The following is a 22,295-nucleotide window of genomic DNA, read 5'->3' as shown; positions in this document are numbered from 1 at the left end:
AGTACTCTTGGGGATTCACAGTCTCGATATTAGGTAGTGTAAATGGAAGAGGAGACTGAACGGGGATTGTTCTCTAAAAAAGATCTTCCAATGTTAGTTAATGATGATATCAAGACTATGATCTAACGATGTCTAAAGACTGAACAAGGCGTGTACTAGAGTATTGTCAGCTTTGAATAGACAACCTTTTATAGAAAGTAAATTTGAAGATAAGAGGAAAACTGATATGCAAGCAAACTTTCTCTCTCAGGGCTACGCGTGGCGCCGTCCACTCTAAGTATCGCACCACATATCCTCAAGTATTCCTCTCCATGCTTCATGATAGAATAGTCAATATGAGAACTGTATTTGGCAATCGGACGAACACACTACCGTTTGGTGTAAAATAATGTAAATGACGATTCGTCAAACCATGTTCCTTCTTCCCATTACATTTGTGTCAGATTCTGTCCCTGCCAATGCTTCATAGCAAACACTGCGGCAAAAAAGCTTGTATCGTTGCCTATTTGTCATAAATTATTGCAGAATATGCTTTCTGTTAAACAAATTTGGTGGACACATAATTCAAAAGATGAATATCTATTTTGGAGGTCATCTATGGCATATAGTATTACGTTTTCGGACAACTATTCTTTTCAACTTTCTTCTATCTCTGACAGCCTTCTATTTTCGGTTATTGTTCTACTTCTCAGAGGAGGGTCCTTTTCAAGGTTAGTAAATTCTAACATAAACCTTCACATAGTGGACCTTGAAGCACTCACAAGACTGGTTGTTCCTAAGTACGAACACTCTAACGAGTTAATGAGCAATAATCACGCCAATTTGCAAGTGGGACATGCCGGACAAAAGGACTCTTCCTTAAGTGCTGAATTTTTTGATATAATACACACACCGTCAAATCATCTGTTGATACCTTCCTTATCACCATCTCGTGGTAAAACGTTATTACCCTACTAAATAATTCTTCTTATAAAAAAAATGAAAATAAAATTCCTACACCCAACATTCTAATTCTGCTATCTTTTTGAAATTTTTGAGGTCTTTATTCAAATATTTTTCACTAATTTAAACAAGTAAGATCATAATACTATTTTTAATGATTTTTAATTAGTTTTCTTGGTAAGTTCTCAGATACTTTCATTTGATCTGTGGCAGAAAAATATGGATATTAGGAGAGAAGTTTTATTCCTTCTCTGATTTGACATGGAGCCAAATTAAGAAATCAATAATAATGAAAATTATTTAGACTAATTTAAATTTTAATAATATTGTTTACAGAAACTTTCTAATTATACTTTCTATCTATCTTTTCTAGCGCATCTTCTAATTCTGTTAATTTAATTCGATTTTTACTGCCTCTAATTCAATTGAAGACATCATTGTCTCAAAGAAAAATAAAGATGCAAAATCCAAATTATTTTCTAACTTAGTTTTTTTTAATTATTTTCATTTATGGCTTTGATACCCTGATAAAAATCATGATGAATATCAAGGTATCAAATGAATATCAGGGATATAAGATGAATTATCTCTACGTATTGTGCTATTATCGAAAATTTCAGGCAATGAATTAATATTTAAAATCAGAAAAATACCAAAATATGAATATTATATACTTTAGTTCAAATTTAAAGCCTTAAATTCATATGTCTCATTTATTTTTCTATGCATTCTATTAATTAATTCAAAATGATTAAATTAAAATATTCAAAACAAAACTTATAAATTTCAAACACTAACAACTCGCCGGCTCATTTTGCCCTTAAATATTAACCACTTTTCAAGGAATTATTTATAAATAATGTGACCACCAAATGTTTGATATTCCAATAACATTTTGACTTTTATCTGTGTGCTACGTATTCCAGAATACGAAAGCAGTTCGTGCGATATCATTTTATAATAGTCTTGACTACACTATTATCCAATCGATTAACCTCAGCTAGATATCACACAGACACATTAGTAAGCATCTAATGTGTCTGCAAATTATGTAAATGTGTCCTCGACTGCGGTCAAGGCATAAATGGACAGACACTAAATACTTCCTCTAATGTTAATAGTATTGTAAATCAATACCTATACAGCATAATGACAATGATTTGAATGCATTTGACGAAACGTACATGTAATCCTTAAGTGTAGGTCTGATTTGTGTGTTGAATTATAAAATATTTTATGCTTAAATCTGTAATTAAATCAAGGTAATATATTTTAGAAGATTAAAATCTCTTGGACACATGCTCAAGTATATAGGATTTCCTTTAGGTTCTTATATAAATAAAAATAACAATAAATTAGCAATTGCCATCTGATTAAATCATAAAATTGTATCATTTAGATATTTCAGGAATTACGTGTATCCAAACAAGATTTATAATGTTTAGAACGTGTTTTCACAATATTACAATTATAGATTCAGATTCATTGGTGCTGATTCATTGGTAAGACTTTCCTAAGTCTTACTTAAGAAATTATTTATCAAAAATTTATTTAATGTTCAAAACAGGAAACTTTGAGATTCTTCTTTAAAAGAACATAAAACAGAAATTTCTTTAATAGTCTTTGCAATTGATTAATCCTGTTAAAAAAAAGTGCGAAAATTTATCTCATTTAAGCCCGATTTTTGAAAATACCTGAGAGTTGAATATTTCTGTAGATTCTATTGTTGATGAATAATCACATAAACACAAATTTCAGCACTGAAGTCTAGAATAATAAATTTGGCGCTTAACCGAATTGTAACTTAGAATTTGAGTTACAGTGAGTAATTATGAATCACCTGAAATAACTGCGTAATTTCTACTGATTTTATTGTTGATGAATAATGAGAAACAGACGAATTTCAGCACTCTGGTCTAGAATAAAAAATTTGGCGCTTAACCGAATTGTAACTTAGAATTTGAGTTACAGTGAGTAATTATGAGTAACCGGAAATAACTGCATAATAAAATAATGGAATATAGTAAAGATCATGGGGCTGTAATAATATCTGATAGTGGAATATTTCTACATATTTTGTTGCTGATGAATAATGAGAGACAGACAAATTTCGGCGCTCTAGTCTAGAATAAAAAAATTGGAGCTTAACCGAATTATAACTTAGAATTTGAGTTACAGTGAGTAATTATAAGTCACTTAAATAACTGAGTAATTTCTACAGATTTTATTGTTGACGAATAATCTGAAACAGACGAATTTCAGCACTCTGCTCTAGAATAAAACATTTAGCGTTTAACCAAATTATAACTTAGAATTAGAGTTACAGTGAGTAATTGTGAGTCACTGGAAATAACTGAGTAATTTCTACAGATTTTACTGTTGATGGATATTCAGAAACAGACAAATTTCTAAGACCAAATCTTTTGTGTGCTCATCCGAACTGTGAGTAATTATGAGTGACCGGAAATAACTGCATAATAAAATAATGGAATATTTTATTATGCGGCTGTAATAATATCTGATAGTGGAATATTTCTACATATTTTATTGCTGATGAATAATGAGAGACAGACAAATTTCGGCGCTCTAGTCTAGAATAAAAAAATTGGAGCTTAACCGAATTATAACTTAGAATTTGAGTTACAGTGAGTAATTATAAGTCACTTAAATAACTGAGTAATTTCTACAGATTTTATTGTTGACGAATAATCTGAAACAGACGAATTTCAGCACTCTGCTCTAGAATAAAACATTTAGCGTTTAACCAAATTATAACTTAGAATTAGAGTTACAGTGAGTAATTGTGAGTCACTGGAAATAACTGAGTAATTTCTACAGATTTTACTGTTGATGGATATTCAGAAACAGACAAATTTCTAAGACCAAATCTTTTGTGTGCTCATCCGAACTGTGAGTAATTATGAGTGACCGGAAATAACTGCATAATAAAATAATGGAATATTTTATTATGCGGCTGTAATAATATCTGATAGTGGAATATTTCTACATATTTTATTGCTGATGAATAATGAGAGACAGACAAATTTCGGCGCTCTAGTCTAGAATAAAAAAATTGGAGCTTAACCGAATTATAACTTAGAATTTGAGTTACAGTGAGTAATTATAAGTCACTTAAATAACTGAGTAATTTCTACAGATTTTATTGTTGACGAATAATCTGAAACAGACGAATTTCAGCACTCTGCTCTAGAATAAAACATTTAGCGTTTAACCAAATTATAACTTAGAATTAGAGTTACAGTGAGTAATTGTGAGTCACTGGAAATAACTGAGTAATTTCTACAGATTTTACTGTTGATGGATATTCAGAAACAGACAAATTTCTAAGACCAAATCTTTTGTGTGCTCATCCGAACTGTGAGTAATTATGAGTGACCGGAAATAACTGCATAATAAAATAATGGAATATTTTATTATGCGGCTGTAATAATATCTGATAGTGGAATATTTCTACATATTTTATTGCTGATGAATAATGAGAGACAGACAAATTTCGGCGCTCTAGTCTAGAATAAAAAAATTGGAGCTTAACCGAATTATAACTTAGAATTTGAGTTACAGTGAGTAATTATAAGTCACTTAAATAACTGAGTAATTTCTACAGATTTTATTGTTGACGAATAATCTGAAACAGACGAATTTCAGCACTCTGCTCTAGAATAAAACATTTAGCGTTTAACCAAATTATAACTTAGAATTAGAGTTACAGTGAGTAATTGTGAGTCACTGGAAATAACTGAGTAATTTCTACAGATTTTACTGTTGATGGATATTCAGAAACAGACAAATTTCTAAGACCAAATCTTTTGTGTGCTCATCCGAACTGTGAGTAATTATGAGTGACCGGAAATAACTGCATAATAAAATAATGGAATATTTTATTATGCGGCTGTAATAATATCTGATAGTGGAATATTTCTACATATTTTATTGCTGATGAATAATGAGAGACAGACAAATTTCGGCGCTCTAGTCTAGAATAAAAAAATTGGAGCTTAACCGAATTATAACTTAGAATTTGAGTTACAGTGAGTAATTATAAGTCACTTAAATAACTGAGTAATTTCTACAGATTTTATTGTTGACGAATAATCTGAAACAGACGAATTTCAGCACTCTGCTCTAGAATAAAACATTTAGCGTTTAACCAAATTATAACTTAGAATTAGAGTTACAGTGAGTAATTGTGAGTCACTGGAAATAACTGAGTAATTTCTACAGATTTTACTGTTGATGGATATTCAGAAACAGACAAATTTCTAAGACCAAATCTTTTGTGTGCTCATCCGAACTGTGAGTAATTATGAGTGACCGGAAATAACTGCATAATAAAATAATGGAATATTTTATTATGCGGCTGTAATAATATCTGATAGTGGAATATTTCTACATATTTTATTGCTGATGAATAATGAGAGACAGACAAATTTCGGCGCTCTAGTCTAGAATAAAAAAATTGGAGCTTAACCGAATTATAACTTAGAATTTGAGTTACAGTGAGTAATTATAAGTCACTTAAATAACTGAGTAATTTCTACAGATTTTATTGTTGACGAATAATCTGAAACAGACGAATTTCAGCACTCTGCTCTAGAATAAAACATTTAGCGTTTAACCAAATTATAACTTAGAATTAGAGTTACAGTGAGTAATTGTGAGTCACTGGAAATAACTGAGTAATTTCTACAGATTTTACTGTTGATGGATATTCAGAAACAGACAAATTTCTAAGACCAAATCTTTTGTGTGCTCATCCGAACTGTGAGTAATTATGAGTGACCGGAAATAACTGCATAATAAAATTATGGAATATTTTATTATGCGGCTGTAATAATATCTGATAGTGGAATATTTCTACATATTTTATTGCTGATGAATAATGAGAGACAGACAAATTTCGGCGCTCTAGTCTAGAATAAAAAAATTGGAGCTTAACCGAATTATAACTTAGAATTTGAGTTACAGTGAGTAATTATAAGTCACTTAAATAACTGAGTAATTTCTACAGATTTTATTGTTGACGAATAATCTGAAACAGACGAATTTCAGCACTCTGCTCTAGAATAAAACATTTAGCGTTTAACCGAATTATAATTTAGTATTTGAGTTACAATGAGTAATTATTAGCCGGAAATATCTATTAATAAAATAATTGTTGATGTAAGAAAGAGAATATTCATTCTCTTAATAACTGATTAAAATTCTAAAAAAAATTTTAAATAGTATATCAAGTCATTTCTAATGTTGTGAATTCATAAAATTTTCTAGCATGAATAAATTAAACAACAATTTTAAATTGGATATTTATTATTACAGAAACAGTCCAAAAAGCTCTGGGCGATTTCTTTTGAAATATTAATTCGAAATTTAATTAATTAAAAATTAAAGTAAAACATTTCCGCTTTTTCATGCTATAAATTTTAAACCATTATTGGAAAAATAAAAATTTTACACTATTTTAAAATCTAAAAAATTATATTTTGATGGTGCCAATTTAACTATCGCCTAAATGTTTGATAAATTTAGCAATTTAAAATTTATTTATTTATTTGCCTCATTTTCAAAAACAGATTACATTGTTGCACAGAAGTTTCATTGTTTTTTCAACTATCTGATCGATGATTTTTTTTTCTGCTATTCAAAACTAAGGAAGGAGGTTTCTGTTTAATATATTTGTAATTTCTGAGACAAATAAAAAAAAAAATCTTACATAATATATCGTGAAATTTTAAAAAATGTCAAAATGGGCAACTGGCAATGGGTTTTAGTCCACTCCATCTACTGTTTCAAAGGAGATTCACCAATCAGCGCCCCGAGTTGGACTAAGATTGATTGGCCAAGGATTATGGGAATATTGATTGCTCTAAAATTGTAATATTCGAAACTTCATGATTCCGTCAGATTTGATAAAAAAAAAAGATAGAAACTGCTTTATTCAAACGTTTGACTATCTAAAATATTTCACAAAATATGAATCCTTCGAACCCACTGTATAACATTTTTGATTTCATAATTTTTTGGAGTATAATTATAAACTGAAGCAAAATAATATTGTTGCGAAATTTCCGGGGTTCGTTTGGATAGTGGAGGTTATATGGTGTGGAGAACGCTCAATCACCAGGCGGCAGTAGAAAATAAAACAACGGCGTTTATTCACATGAAGACACACAGGACAACACAAAGACGACAACTATATACAGCACACAAGACGATTATCTTCAGCCGAGACGTGCAGCATACTATAGTATACACAGCAGCTCTACGTCGCTGCTCCGCTAGTCCCTGGAAGACGAGTCCTTTACCGTCGCTTCCTCTTCGACTCCACTGGTCCACGACTCAATTAACCGTCGGTTCACAACTACGACGACTCCACTGGTCCACGACCACTCTTCTCTGTCGCTTCCGACTACTCAATTCACCACTGGTTCACCACTCGACTCACCACTGGTCCGCATCTGCGTGTGCTTCCTTTTATAGGTCTCAGGAGGTGGGGCTAGACGCCTCTCAACCAATCAGGAACGTTCGAGGCGTATCTCCGTTCCTACTCGACGGATCGGGAAAATTCTCGATGTTTCGGGTATAATCTATTTTGGCGCCAAAGTCGCCAAATTCATCACCAAGTCGCCAGATGGTCTCCAAGTTTGTCGCCAAGCTCTGGGACCTCCTATGGAACCGACTATGCTGGGAAGCCGCCTCACAGATTCGTAACAATATATTCTTACTGCCATCATTTAAATCCTTTTCAATTTAAAATTGAAACCTGAATCTTATGAAGAATTAGATATATTTTAATCGAATAATTCTTTAAGATATTGAATAAATTATAACTTCTGTAGTGCAAATAAGACTTCAGTGCTGAATGATTCCGTACTCTTATTTAAAGAAAACATGCTTGGTTTTAGCAGAAACTGTTTTTGTATCAAATAATGTTCAATCACTTCCACTCTTTTGAAGATTTCGTGAAAAATAGTCTGAATGCAAATCTTATCTCAAAATTCCCACCTGGTTTTATAAAATTTTTATACCATTCGGATTTCTCACTGCATGACAAAAGCCCTTTGTTAAAGTATTATATCGGAAAAGAAGGATTTCAGACAGCTGCTAACCTTATATGTTAGTGAAAGAAATGTATGCATATTAAGCTAACTGTATGTGCATCTGCAATGAAGGGATTGATGGATTTCGGTTTTCTAGAATAAAAATTAATTTATTCCTTGTTTGAAGGCTCATTGTACTAGATATAAAAAGTAATGCATAATCGTGTATTTTAATATTTCTAAATAAATCAGAAAATTGCTAAAATACCAAATGGGAGTGGTCTAGCCGAAATTTTTTTGACCTTTGGTAAGGTTGCTAATATCTTGCTTGCATGGCATTGGTAAATGATGGTTACAAAATAAAGATTTTTTGGCTGGAATCTAAAATTTTTACAGAATCTACCTAGAGAATGTATATTAAAATGCCATTTTAATGACCGACTGATACGAAAATTTAGCTCAGTTGAAGTCATAAATGAACGTATCTAATGTCATTGGGTATATGAGCGTTTTTTCATTACTAGCAATTAGTAATCCACGTCACTAGTAATTAGTATTCATACCCACTAGTAATTAGTATTCATCACCACCAGTAATTAATATTCGTCACCACTAGTAATTAGTATTCATCACTAGAAATTAGTATTCATCACTAGTAATTAGTATTTCTCACCACTAGTACATAGAATTCATCACCACTAGTAATTAGCATTCCTCACCAGTAGTAAATAGAATTCGTCACCACTAGTAATTAGTATTTATCTCCATTAGTATTAGTATTCATCACCACTAGTAAATAGAATTCATCACTACTAGTAATTAGTATTCTTCACCACTAGTAATTAGTATTCCTCTACACTAGCAATTCGTATTCCTCTCCACTAATAATTAGTATTCTTCACAACTAGTAATTAGTATTCCTCTCCACTAGCAATTAGTATTCCTCTCCACTAATAATTAGTATTCTTCACAACTAGTAATTAGTATTCCTCTCCACTAGCAATTAGTATTCCTCTCCACTAATAATTAGTATTCTTCACAACTAGTAATTATTATTCCTCTCCACTAGCAATTAGTATTCATCACCACTAAAAATTTGTATTACTCTCCACTAGTAATTAGTATTCATCACCCCTAGTAATTAATATTCGTCACCTCTAGTAACTAGTATTCATCACCCCTAGTAATTAATATTCGTCACCTCTAGTAACTAGTATTCATCACCACTAATAATTAGTATTCGTCACCAATAGTAATTAGTATTCATCACCACTAATAATTAGTATTCATCACCTCTAGTAATTAGTATTCATCGCCACTACGAAATAGAATTCATCACCACTACTAATTAGTATTCTTCACCACTAGTAATTAGTATTCCTCTCCACTAGTAATTAGTATCCATCACCGCAAATAATTAGTATTCCTCACCACTAGTAAGTAGCATTCCTCTCCACTAGTAATTAGTATTCATCACCACTAATAATAAGTATTCCTCTCCACTAGTAATTAGTATTCATCACCACTAGTAATTAATATTCGTCACCACTAGTAACTAATATGCATCACCATTCATAATTAGTATTCTTCACCACTAGTAATTAGTATTCCTCTCCACTAGCAATTAGTATTCCTCTCCACTAATAATTATTATTCTTCACAACTAGTAATTATTATTCCTCTCCACTAGCAATTAGTATTCATCACCACTAAAAATTTGTATTACTCTCCACTAGTAATTAGTATTCATCACCCCTAGTAATTAATATTCGTCACCTCTAGTAACTAGTATTCATCACCACTAATAATTAGTATTCGTCACCACTAGTAAATAGTATTCTCTCCATTAGTAATAGTATTCATCACCACTAGTAATTAGTATTCATCGCCACTACGAAATAGAATTCATCACCACTAGTAATTAGTATTCTTCACCACTAGTAATTAGTATTCCTCTCCACTAGCAATTAGTATTCCTCTCCACTAGTAATTAGTATTCATCACCACCAGTAATTAATATTCGTCACCACTAGTAATTAGTACTCATCACCTCTAGTAATTAATATTCGTCACCACTAGTAACTAGTATTCATCACCACTAATAATTAGTATTCGTCACCACTAGTAATTAGTATTCCTCTCCACTAGTAATTAGTATTCATCACCACTAATAACAAGTATTCCTCTCCACTAGTAATTAGTATTCATCACCACTAGTAATTAATATTCGTCACCACTAGTAACTAATATTCATCACCATTAATAATTAGTATTCATCACCACTAATAATTAGTATTCTTCTCCATTAGTAATTACTATTCACCACCACTAGTAATTAGTATTTATCACCCCTAGCAATTATTATTCTTCACCACTAGTATTTAGTATACATCACCACTAATAATTAATGTTCCTCTCCACTAACAATTAGTATTCATCTGAATTAGTAATTAGTATTCCTTACCACTAGTAATTAGTATTCATCACCACTAATAATTAGTATTTTTCTCCATTAGTAATTACTATTCACCACCACTAGTAATTAGTATTCATCACCACTAGCAATTATTATTCTTCACCACTAGTATTTAGTATACATCACCACTAATAATTAATGTTCCTCTCCACTAGCAATTAGTATTCATGTCCATTAGTAATTGGTATTCCTCACCACTGCAATTAGTATTCATCTCCATTAGTAATTAGTATTTCTCTCCACTGCAATTGGTATTCATCACCACTAGTAATTAGTATTCCTCTCCACTAGTAATTAGTATTCATCTCTATTAGTTAAAAAAAACACTATCTCGTGACTAAAAGAGACTAAATTATGAAACATCGAATTTCACTATTTAACACAATGAATGGCCTTCCCGTATAAATGTCTCCGGCCGATTGGTCGATCCTTCTGAATATAATTATTGAGATTATCTCTAAATATTTTCGAACAGTGATATTTAAATCTCATGATTAGTTCTGTTATAGTCTAAGAAGGATTGCACCTATTTATTTAAAATATTAAACTGTGAAGAATATTGCACTAAATATTCCAAACAAAACTGGAAGCGTGTATAAGAATTTAGACTTTGTAATTTTTTAGTAGTTTTTATGTTGTTTTTTCAAAATAGCGGTTTATTTCGTTTATAGCGTTTTTTCTGACTGTAAATATGTCCTATTTTTAGTGAATTAGAAATTAATTACTAAACAAAGGTTAGAATGAGCATATATGTAAAAAGGTTGTTACTTTGAAGGAATTTTAGAGATAAAAATTCTAAGTTTTTGCAAGGATGAAACCAGGTACCAGATCATACTCTCACTTAAATGTAATTTATTATTAATCATGTGCCATTGGCGATAATAGTTACGAAAAAGCCTATTTAGGTTATGATATTTGGCGAATTTTTTGGCAATTTAACCACTGGATATGTTAATACACAACAGCCAGAACTCAGAATGTGTATCTTGGATACCTTGTTATCGGTCGATTGAAAACAAAATTAAACACAGAGCCACAACTCTAATCACAAAATCAAGTACCAAATTTCATGTATTTTAGATATTGCATTTTCGAATTAATGTTTTTACATGTTTTTGGAAAAATACAGATCGGCTGACGATAAACTTCTTGTTGGAATTTGTATCAAATTTGATTTTTATCTGCGCTTTGGATGTTAAATATGTGCACTAAATTTTATGCATGTATATATCTTCCCTTTTTTTAACTTTTTTTAATCGTGTTAATTTGTATTTGTAAAGTCGGATAGACAGACATCCTGTGAGAAGATTTCTTTTAAAATTCGATTGGAAATTACAGATTGAATGTAAAGACAACATATTAAATTTCATCTGCTATATAAAATTGTTTTTGAATATGCGTAATTATAAACATTCAAATGTAATACATTACGTATGTGCATTTGAGATTCAGGGAAATTTGAAATGTGGAAATTAGTTACAATTTTGAGACCGAATTATTTGCCAATTGCGATATTTTTTGTTTGTATGCATTCGATACAAGAAAGTAAAAAAAAAAAAAAAAAAAAAAAAAAACTTCATACCTACGAATAATAAATAGAATAAAAGTGTGTGGAAAAAAATGAAAGCTCTTCTTACAGTAACGATAAAATATTAATTGTTTAATGATTTTTAATAATTTCTTCATTAATTTATACAATTCCACTGGGAAAATAAAATAATTCATTGTTTCCTTCATCAGTTATTTGAAACTATTGTAAATGATGCTGAAATAGATTAGTTCATCTTTTATCTGAATGCATATTTGATGAAAAATATGATAATTTATGAAAATGTAATATAAAGAAATTATAACTGAGATTGCAAATTAATAAAGATTTAATGATTCATAATCCGTTTTGATTACATTTTATATTTCCATTGAAAATATTTGTTACATAGAATAGTTTTTTCACAAAATTCCGATTAATTCTCTGTGTACAGCATAGAAAAACCACGCATTCCCATAGTAGTAAGTGGCAATTGGAGACGTTATCCTTGCATTTATATCCACTGAAAGTATAAATTCGAAGAAAGTGTCTGCTATAATCTGAAACTTAGAGGTGTCGTCTGCAGTCATCTTGGTCTTGGCACTCTTCTTAATGATATCAGCATACTTCAAAGCCAATCTCTCGGCGGTGCGTGTTGTTAGAAGTCCTTCAACAAAGAGGAAATTAGCGACTGTGCTGGCTTTAACTCTCACTACTAATGCCACGGATAAAACATCAAAATATTGTCTAATGGCTCGAGTTGAAAACTCTGCAATTGCATCTGCTTCCTTGTAACCTTGGCGAGTATAAAGATCTAAGTTGTACCTGTAAATGAATTTGCCTGTTATCTCGGATTTACACTTATGATGATGATGATGTCATGTCATGTCCGCGTTACCACGGAAAGGGGGTGCAATACCTTCTGAGGGTAAAGAACTATGAGCACCCTAGGGCAGAAGTCTGCCTTCTAACTCATATGAAGATGAAACACACACATTCACTTGCACAACTCCTTTCTACAGGGGGGCACATTCACACACCTCACAGATAGAACACAGATGAAGAACAACCATTCCTGAACCGGGATTCGAACCCGGGACGCCCATATCACGGAGAAGATGCGTTACCCTATGCCAGGACGCCAGCTCGAATTTACAATCTTCCAGTTATAAGACGACCAGTAGGCAGCGTATACGTACAAAGGCTTAAAAATGCTATTCGTTTGATGGCAAGTAATTGTACCGACATGACAACACGCCACTGTTTTGTATTTTTTTTTTCTTACTGCGCATGCGTTTTTAGAATTTGGCGAGGTTTTTTATTTGTTTTTTTTAGAGTTGAAAGAGTTGTGCAAGTTTTTTAGAGTAGATTAATTCCGACATTTTTTGCTCTTCATTTTTTTCTGAGGTTGTGTGTGTGTCTATGTTTTTCAGTTTATATGTCCTGTCTTTTCGATAGTTTTCCAAATTTAAGTTGACCTTTTTTTTATTATACCATGTTTCTTTGTGTAAATCTCCATCATTTTAATATAATACTCAGTGAAAGAATATTCAGGGACGCCAAAACGGCAATTTATAGCCAAGCATAGAATGCCTGAATCGTATCAAACATAAATCAGTCTTTTTCTACTCATGCGCTGCCTTTTGACCGTTTTATAACTAGCCGAGTGTAAACACGGCATTAATTCATACAATATGGTTTAAATGAAGATGAAGATTTGAGAAAAGGGTGTGGTTTTTCGCCAAGCTCGCTAAAAGGGTGCCAACTGCCCCCGAATTCCTCAAAATTCCTTTTCTTGGATGACCAAAAGAAATGATGTCTTTAAAGGTACCAACAAAAATCGTTAGTTTTACATTTAGCAAGAAAAAGCCATAAAATTTCAACTTAGACATCACCTTTAATAGAATTAATAACAATATTTAAATGCTAACAGTTATTATAAACAAATAACGTGAAAAATATTCTGCATACACAATATATTTCTTATACTATCACACAAGGCGCAATTATACCGTATTGGGCTTATAAATATAAATTATACTAATTAGATTTCAGAATTCCTTTTTGAATTGAAGCACAAACTACATCTGCGAAACATTCGAAAGCGAAATATTCAAATATTTTACAATAAAATTATTTTACAAAATCATCAGTGTTAATCTCTGCTGATAATAAAGTAGAACGTGTATGTGTTTCTGTCTGTTTCCATGATAGCATACTACGGGAGACTGTTTAACCTACTTATTTTAACCTACAAAATTCTGCACAGATATACTTTGAAACATGGAAATAAATACCTCAAATAGATTATTTTTAATTTCATCAAATATTTAAACGCGATTTTTTTTTCAGTTGTTGGGAGATGAAAGAAAGAAAGATGGTCTCTGTTTAATATATACATAATATACAAAAGAATAAGAAAGTGAAATTACAGTATTGCAAAATTTAAACCGTACAGTTTATTTCTAACAGCTCTATGATATCATGGGATTTGACTCTTTTGGGATAACACATATGCACAACCAATATTTTCAACGAAGCAAATGGGAGACAAAGACAGATAGTTTGACAAATTAATGTCTTAATATGCTATAAATCTCTTTTTTCAAGACGTAAAAAATTTCTTGATATTTGGTAAAATACAGTTTGATTTATATTTTACATTAATTAAAGATTTAAGATTTTATGTAATACCTAGATCTCATTAGCCTCATTTAGCAAAATATGCCCTATTAGTACTAGCATTTAGTTTAGTACTGGTATACACTAACATTTAACATTGATCAATGGGAGTTGTCTTTCCAAAACTTTCTCGCTTACACTAATAAAGGTATTATCCCAGAGAATGTTTTAGGTAGCACTGATGTACAATAATTAGGAAATATTAACTTTTAGCATGATTTTTACTGAATTTATCGTGTTATCTTTAGCGTTTATTTGGCGATTAATCTAGGGCGTGTGGTTAATAGCATCCAAAAATCGAATTTGTACACGTTTTTCTGAACCTGCTGAAACAAAAATTTGGCACAAAATTACACTTGTAGTCAGAAAACCACATACCAAATTTGATATATTTAAGTCATTGCGTCTTTGTGTTATCGCGTATACATTTTCTAAAAGTAGAATCCAACCGAATTTGTCCAATTCCTCTTTAGATTTGGCTGAAAATTTGATTAGTGTCTAGACTATAGATTTTTATTCTGCGTATTGAAATTATTATCTTGACAGGTTTTAAATATGCTTTTCAAAGCGTATAAAATTTCTAGATATTTGTTTAAATACAATTTGATTTGACATTATTTAATCACTATTAAAAATTAAAAACAAATCAAAATCGACGAAAGATTAAATTAAGGCTTTGTTACATGTTCTTAATCTACATATAGCTGAAATATTAACCAGCCATATGTAGTTAACACCATATATAGGATGTTTCAGCCATTTGTAACAAGCGGGCTTAACCTCACTCATATGATGATTTAGCCATATACTATTATTGAGCTTAATCCCACTATTAAGGCAAAACCATCATCATTCGTTTTTTGTAAAGATAATATACCAAATTTCTTCTAATTCATAACATTTAGTAGATTGGTCCCAAATAGACTGGTATAATCCAAAATACATGTTTTTCGGACTCATGGAGATCGGAAGCGTGGAGATGAGACAAACACTCAAAGTTGAATATATATATTTTTATATCTATATATTCCTTACGTATGCTTCGAATTCGAAGCAAGAAAAAATAGAATCGCATTTTATTTTTCATCAGCCAACTTAGACAATAAGCAAGTTCACTAGGAATATTCGCTGCATTTAATTTCAGCTAAACCCCTTAGATAAAAATTCATGTCCATGATTCTGCTAAATTGCCAGATATTAAAATTATGATATTTCAATTTTCTTACATATGTTTTGTTCATTGTGTACCTTATCCTTCTTGGTGGAAACCAGTCCCATGACGTCATAGAGCTATTAAATCGTAAATGTACTGACTCATTGTCTTCGATATTCATTCTACGCAGTACTCACTTTCTTATTTGTCTTATATATTTTAAAAATATTAAACAGAATCTTTTGTCTCTGGCTTTCAAAAACTACACAATAATTAAACAGAATTTTTCTTCTCTAGTTTTCAAATCATGCGATTAAATTTTTGATGAAACAATGAAAAAAATTTGAATTTCAAGTCAACAATGTAATCTATTGTCGGAAATTAAGCTTTCTTTAGAAATCTTTTAAAATCATTACAATTTAGGAAAAGTTTGCACCACTATTAAATTGATATCATTAAAAACATAAATTTTGAAATGTTGCAAAATGTATTTCTATGCATTAAGATTTTAGGATATTATAAGAGAAAAAGTTTAACATTCGCTTTAATTTTTAATTGATTAATTTTTTTGAAAAAAAAAATCGATGCGAGTGCATATTTCCATCCTCGAAAATTTATATGTAAAAATTGGCAACCGTAGATCAACAGCCTGTAAAATGTCAAAAATACACGTAAAGACTCATACATACATATAATATTCATATTGATTATCATTGGTGATTAATTAGATCTATCAGATTCCTCTAAGAATTTTTAAAATTTCCGTCTTTTTCAATTAAGTTTCTATTCAAAATTTATATTTTATCCAGCATAGCAAAACCATGAACCGCTATTCCTACTTTTCATATGGATGGAAAAACTGTCCACAACATTTTTACTAAATTTTGCGAAATGCTGAGAGATTGAAAAGTGATTAATAGCATCATTTTTTGCAAAATGTTTAATAGAAAAAAAGATTTGAATAAAAAAAGGGTTTCTATTTTAAAATTTATTAATAAAATTTCATTAGTTTAGTTTAGTTAGATTAATGTTCCGCTCTAAAGCAATGCTGGGGCTATTTTGGGAGGAACCTCGTAATTTTGAACTGTAGTCAGATGACGAGAATGACACCTGAGCTGGCACCCCCTTTCTCCACACCAGCGGGAGGACGTTCGCTCCGGTCGAATTTAACGTGCACCAGGCCCCCTTACACAACGAATCTTCGGTGAAATCTGGTTACGAACCTGAAACCCTCCGGTTCCGAAGCCGAGAACTTACCACCGAGCCAACTCGGCCCAAAAAATTCATTGGACATTAAACTGTTCCCAATTTTACCTCTTTTCTCTACCTCCGATTATACAGATTTTTAAAGTTTTATTTATAAAATTATCATGCTCTGACAATGGATGACTAAATTTGAAGTGTAATATGAATTTAAATGTATAAGAGCAGTATGGGGATCTAGCACTCTATACTACTATTGTAAATTCTCTCCAGATTTTTATTCCAATGATCATAATTATTTCTTACTTGTATAAAAAGTCGCTGTACTCCTCTGGTGTCGAGCTGCTGAGATCGAAAAGTGAGAGCAGTAACTTCGAGTTAATTACTTCTCCAATGAAGACTCTTATAAAGATGGCAACGGCTGGATTCCTAGAGAAAATTGGTCCGTCGATTGGCCTGCACCGAGGGAGGGCTTCAGACTTCTTAGAGGATCCTTTACCCAAGAGCCCTAGATTGGCATCTAAGCTAAGGATACCTAAAAGCAGTATTAAAAACAAGAAAGGAAAAGAAAATATATATATGTACCAATGCAATGCTCTTACGGACTCGTTAACTTTACTTTTATATTTTTATTTCTATTTTATACTTTAAGTGTCAAGACTATCATATTAAGAATATCTTTAAAAAAGTATTATGACAATTCTTTCAATTTTCCATAAAACGTTTTACGTAAGAAAAATCATATTCAGGCAAAGTATAAATGCGGTGTCTGTACTAACATGTTCAGCATAATATGAAATGAAATATAAATAATGGATATATTTTAGAGGATCAATAAAAATTATTTATGCATTATTTATATGATATTCTGGTCCATGAGCCTTTCTCTGAATAAGTCGTGCGAAACCTAGATGAAAATCCTTATGAGAGCGTCTAAAATCTATGTCAATGTAAACTGATTTAATAGCCAGGTTTTAAAAAGTCAGTGAGAAATCAAAAGCAATAGTTAGAAGAAATCAGCATGTCAAATTTCTTTGATAAAACCAAAGTCCTTTGAATAAAGGAAAATGCTTTATGTGTTATAAAAAAAGGGCGAAAGGAAACATCTGATTCAAAATATTTAAGAGATAATAAATCCAGATATATGAATTCAATCAAAATACTTTGGATGACTATGTGATCGCCTCAGTAGCTCTTTGTCGCTGACGACTACTGAAAATGTACAGGGGTTGTGCAAAATAATGGAAAACTCTTACAACAGGAAGTGTTTTACACTTAATATGATTTTCTTTTAACATGTCACCTAATACGGTTTTCTTATTTTCTTTTACAGATGCAGATGCTGTTTCTAGCAGATGTTGTTTTGCCATGATCATTGTATTCTTTCATAACTTTCGACACGGTGCCTGTTGACTCCCAACAGTTTTTCCACTGTGCTTATTGATGCACTAATGAAACGGGCTCCCACGATCTGTCTTCTTTGGAACTCTTGACAAGTCTTTCATTTCAGCTACACTCGAAACGAAATTAAGCAGACAATAACGTACAATACACTTGCACACACCCTTGAGACTATAAACAACAATGTAGTACAAAAAATTGGTTGCTAACGCCTTTCATTTAATTTTATATTATCACAAATGGAAGACACTGTTTTTGGTGAGGTTTATCCATTATTTTGAACAACCCCTGTATATGTTTATGAATTATTCGAAAATGTGCTCAGTACATTATCGTGTGAGGAAAACACCCCCCCCCCCCCAATGATTTAGGGTAGAAGATCAAGATTAAATAAAAAGTTTTAACGGTATGTAATTTGTTTTCGGTCTCAAGGTTTTGTTGACTTTGCCATGTTCTGGAGAAGCCATTTAAGAACAGATGACCGAATTGCATCCTAAGAGATGGCCTGTTTGTAGAAGTCATTGATTGATTTTGAAGTAATTTAATTCTCATAGACATCCACATGTGAAAGAATCCAACAGAAAAGAATTTCAAAGCCATTTTGGGATATATCGTTAAGTAAATTCTTAATATTGAGAATATGGACATGATAGTGAGATTTTCAAATGTGGATTTGAGGAAAACTCTAAGATTGTGAAGCAGTTAAAGAATAAAAAGAACAACTTTCATATGTCATTAACAGATGGAATGAGAGATTGACAAATTCGAACAGTGTGATCATTAAATTTGAATTATTTTTTCCTTCTAGCTTGAAACCAAGAACATTGGCCTAATTAAGTCAGAAGTGATATGTGGCTATATATGTAAATTTTAGAGTTAGACATAATATGGAGTTATCGCTACAGTTTGGCAAAAGCATTTGAAACCGCTTATCGCTATAAAATATTCGTTAACTTGAACTGACCATTAAACCCAACTAATAGCGCGGTTTAAAGTGTGCGACTACTTTCGGGATGAATTATTTGAAAAACGTTCGAAAATAAATATAATTTTGAGAATTTAAAGAAAATTATTGAAAAAACATCTCTGAAGCCAAAATATGCCAGTTAAGAGTTAAACGTTTTATAAAATTAGGAAAAAAGAGCGTTTGGGGCCAAAAAGGCTTTATAAAATAATCTTCTAGTTTAGAGATTTATTAAATGTTTTACTTAAAATTTTAATATATAGCTTAAGAACTACATTATCTAATTTCTGTAATAAAAAAATAAGTTGTATTTCTATCCATTCCTTAAATATTAGGGTCAACTAATAAATACCAGGAAATTTTCATTTTTTTTCATATTGTGAAACTAAAAGAATATATTACTTATTCTATAGTTCAGGAACTGCAGAACATATTGAAAAATTGTTATACAAAATTTCAACAAAATATATTCCTTAGATTTTTATTTATAATTTTTTTTCGTAAGAAAACTTTATCAAAGATAAGAATTTGAGAAAATAACATCTAAAGATATAAAATAGCATTAAAACGTATGTAAATGCAAATATAAAAAAACAGTGTGACTTCAAGAAAAATAGACTAAGAAACAAAATTCTAACGGTTTTATGTCCAAATATTAAGAATATTAAATTAAAATTTTTCATTAAAAATTGACTTTTTAACCTTGTTACCTACCTTAAATTCAAACGCTTGATAGGTAGGTTGAAAAGAAAGCATACGATGATTAAGAAATGCTTATGGTGACTATCAATTTCAATGTTATTGTTACTGAACTTTCTCCTCTAAATCCGTAAAGCTAACGTGCTCTCTTGTAGTGGGCGTATGGAGACGCACAGTCAACAGGCTTCGGTAACAAACAACGACTTTATTAACACTATGTCACTGATACGCAGACAAATTCACAGCCGAGATGCACGCACAGCTGCACTTCTCTCAAACAGTAGCACGCAACAGCACAACAATGACAAACTGCTCGAAGCCCCCAAGAAGAGAGCTCGATCAACCACTAACCAAAGTTGAACTCAAAACACTTCCTCCAGCTTGGTCTCACGGCATTTTATAGTTCCCGAGACACGGCAGAGAATGTTCTCGAACAGTTAAGCATATATGGGTTCCTATTGGCTCTATCGCCAAAATTCTGGAAGATCCCAATATTTTTTTTTTTTTTTTTTTTTTTTGCCAAAGTCGCCTACACTGGGATCACTGATTCGGCATCCGATCAACATCCAACAGAACTGATCGTAAAACGGTCTTTCCATTGATTGACATAAGTGTGCTGGGAAGCAACATTACAGATTTTTAATATTATCAGAGATAGTATCTTTCATTATTATCTGAAAGTAGTCAGTTACATTATACAGTAGTCGATAGACTTCCTGCTATCTTTTTTCAAGAAGCCATCGGTCTAGAAAAATCAAACTTTACACTTCACACCATAAGTGGGGAAATCAATAAATTCCCACACGTTGTTAAACTTATTACACCAGATTGTACCATGTATACTTTATTACACCAGATGGCAGCAGTGCATGTATTCATCTCTAATGCAGTGCAAATCTTCTATTGTAAATTTCAATATAAAATTAATGGTAAAGGCTTAAATTTTCATTCAAAAGAATTACTTAAAATTGTTCTAAAATTTTTATTAGTAAAACTGCAAAGCTGCAAAAATTAAAATAAGAAATAAAACAACTTTAGTGTTTCTAAGTTTTTTTCAATATCAGAGTAAAAGTAATCAGTTACCTGCTGAAACATGGAAAAGAGCCAAGAAAATTGCTAAGAAGTACATGGTGAACATGATATGCTGTTATCAACATCGAATAAGTTGCAGTGAAACTCACTATCACTTATATATGTCAGAGATATTTTTCAAATGCAACTATTTTGTAACTGCTGGTTACAAAATTATGTCATTGCTACACGCGTTACAGAAACATTTACAGCTGTGTGGTTATTACTTTTAGCTAAAACTTTATTTATGGGTTGCGAAATTCTAAGATGTATTAAATTACAAAAGTATTGTTACAATGAAAATTATTCCAGAGATTTTTTCTTTTGAAATATCTGACACCATTTGCAGAGAATAACAAAATGCGTGAAGAAATAATTTTGAAATCAGCCATTGCCAATCAAGTTTCAGTATTGTGTTGTTATTATTGTTGTTGTTCAATTAACTTTTTGGTAATGTAATCAATATTTTAAAATTAATTGTGGTTATTTTTGCAAATTATTTCGCATCGATAAATAACAATTTTATATTGCTCGCATTTCTCACATCAGTATTTTTAGATCTTTTAGTAACCAATTTTAGTAAAATAGTTTCAAAATTGACATTAGATTTTCACAGTGCGAAAGCATTGAAATATTTCTATCGGTAAGTGATCTTTTATAATTAAAATAAATTTATATAGAAAAAAAAGAGTTTCATTCTTAAGTATTTTAATAATGATATAAGTCGATGCTATGCATTTTTCAATGCTGTGGTGGTCTGGTTTGTAAGGTCCCAACTTCCAAGTTTCAGAGTTTGAAGAAAGGCGTCTCGGCAAGTTCTCTGTCATTATATTTGGTGTAATTTCCTGAAACAGCGCTCATGCCATTTCTAAATGGAAAGTTAATATAACTGACCTAAATCCTATGCATTTTTCAATATAATTGTGACCGATAATTTTGCGTTATTGTACAAGTAAAAGTATTCCGTGGAGAACTCTGCTGACCTTTAGATCATTTCAAAATTCTCATCACTTTGATTAGTGCGATAAAATTTATTACTATTTATAATACCTAATTTATTTTATTTCAATTATATATGAAATTATCATACATGTGTAGGAGTATTTAGCATATATCTT

The 22,295-nt window shown here is 31.2% G+C and overlaps 2 protein-coding genes across 2 annotated transcripts in view; one reads left to right on the top strand and one right to left on the bottom strand.

Annotated features, from left to right (window-relative positions):
• Positions 1-22,295, top strand: part of LOC129976590 (uncharacterized) — a 466,684-nt gene that overhangs the window by 430,644 nt on the left and 13,745 nt on the right. The gene's annotated exons all lie outside the window — the stretch shown is intronic.
• LOC129976591 (uncharacterized) lies at positions 12,405-21,282 on the bottom strand. The gene is made up of 3 exons (XM_056090232.1): positions 21,190-21,282; positions 17,349-17,577; positions 12,405-12,829 (listed from the first exon to the last, which is right to left on the bottom strand). Exons 1-3 carry the CDS (start codon positions 21,242-21,244, stop codon positions 12,427-12,429), a joined length of 687 nt encoding a protein of 228 aa, XP_055946207.1. The 5' UTR covers positions 21,245-21,282; the 3' UTR covers positions 12,405-12,426.

This window comes from Argiope bruennichi, chromosome 7, assembly GCF_947563725.1.
Source record: "Argiope bruennichi chromosome 7, qqArgBrue1.1, whole genome shotgun sequence".
Classification (NCBI taxonomy): Eukaryota; Metazoa; Arthropoda; class Arachnida; order Araneae; family Araneidae; genus Argiope; species Argiope bruennichi.
This window is presented reverse-complemented; position numbering and strand designations above follow the sequence as displayed.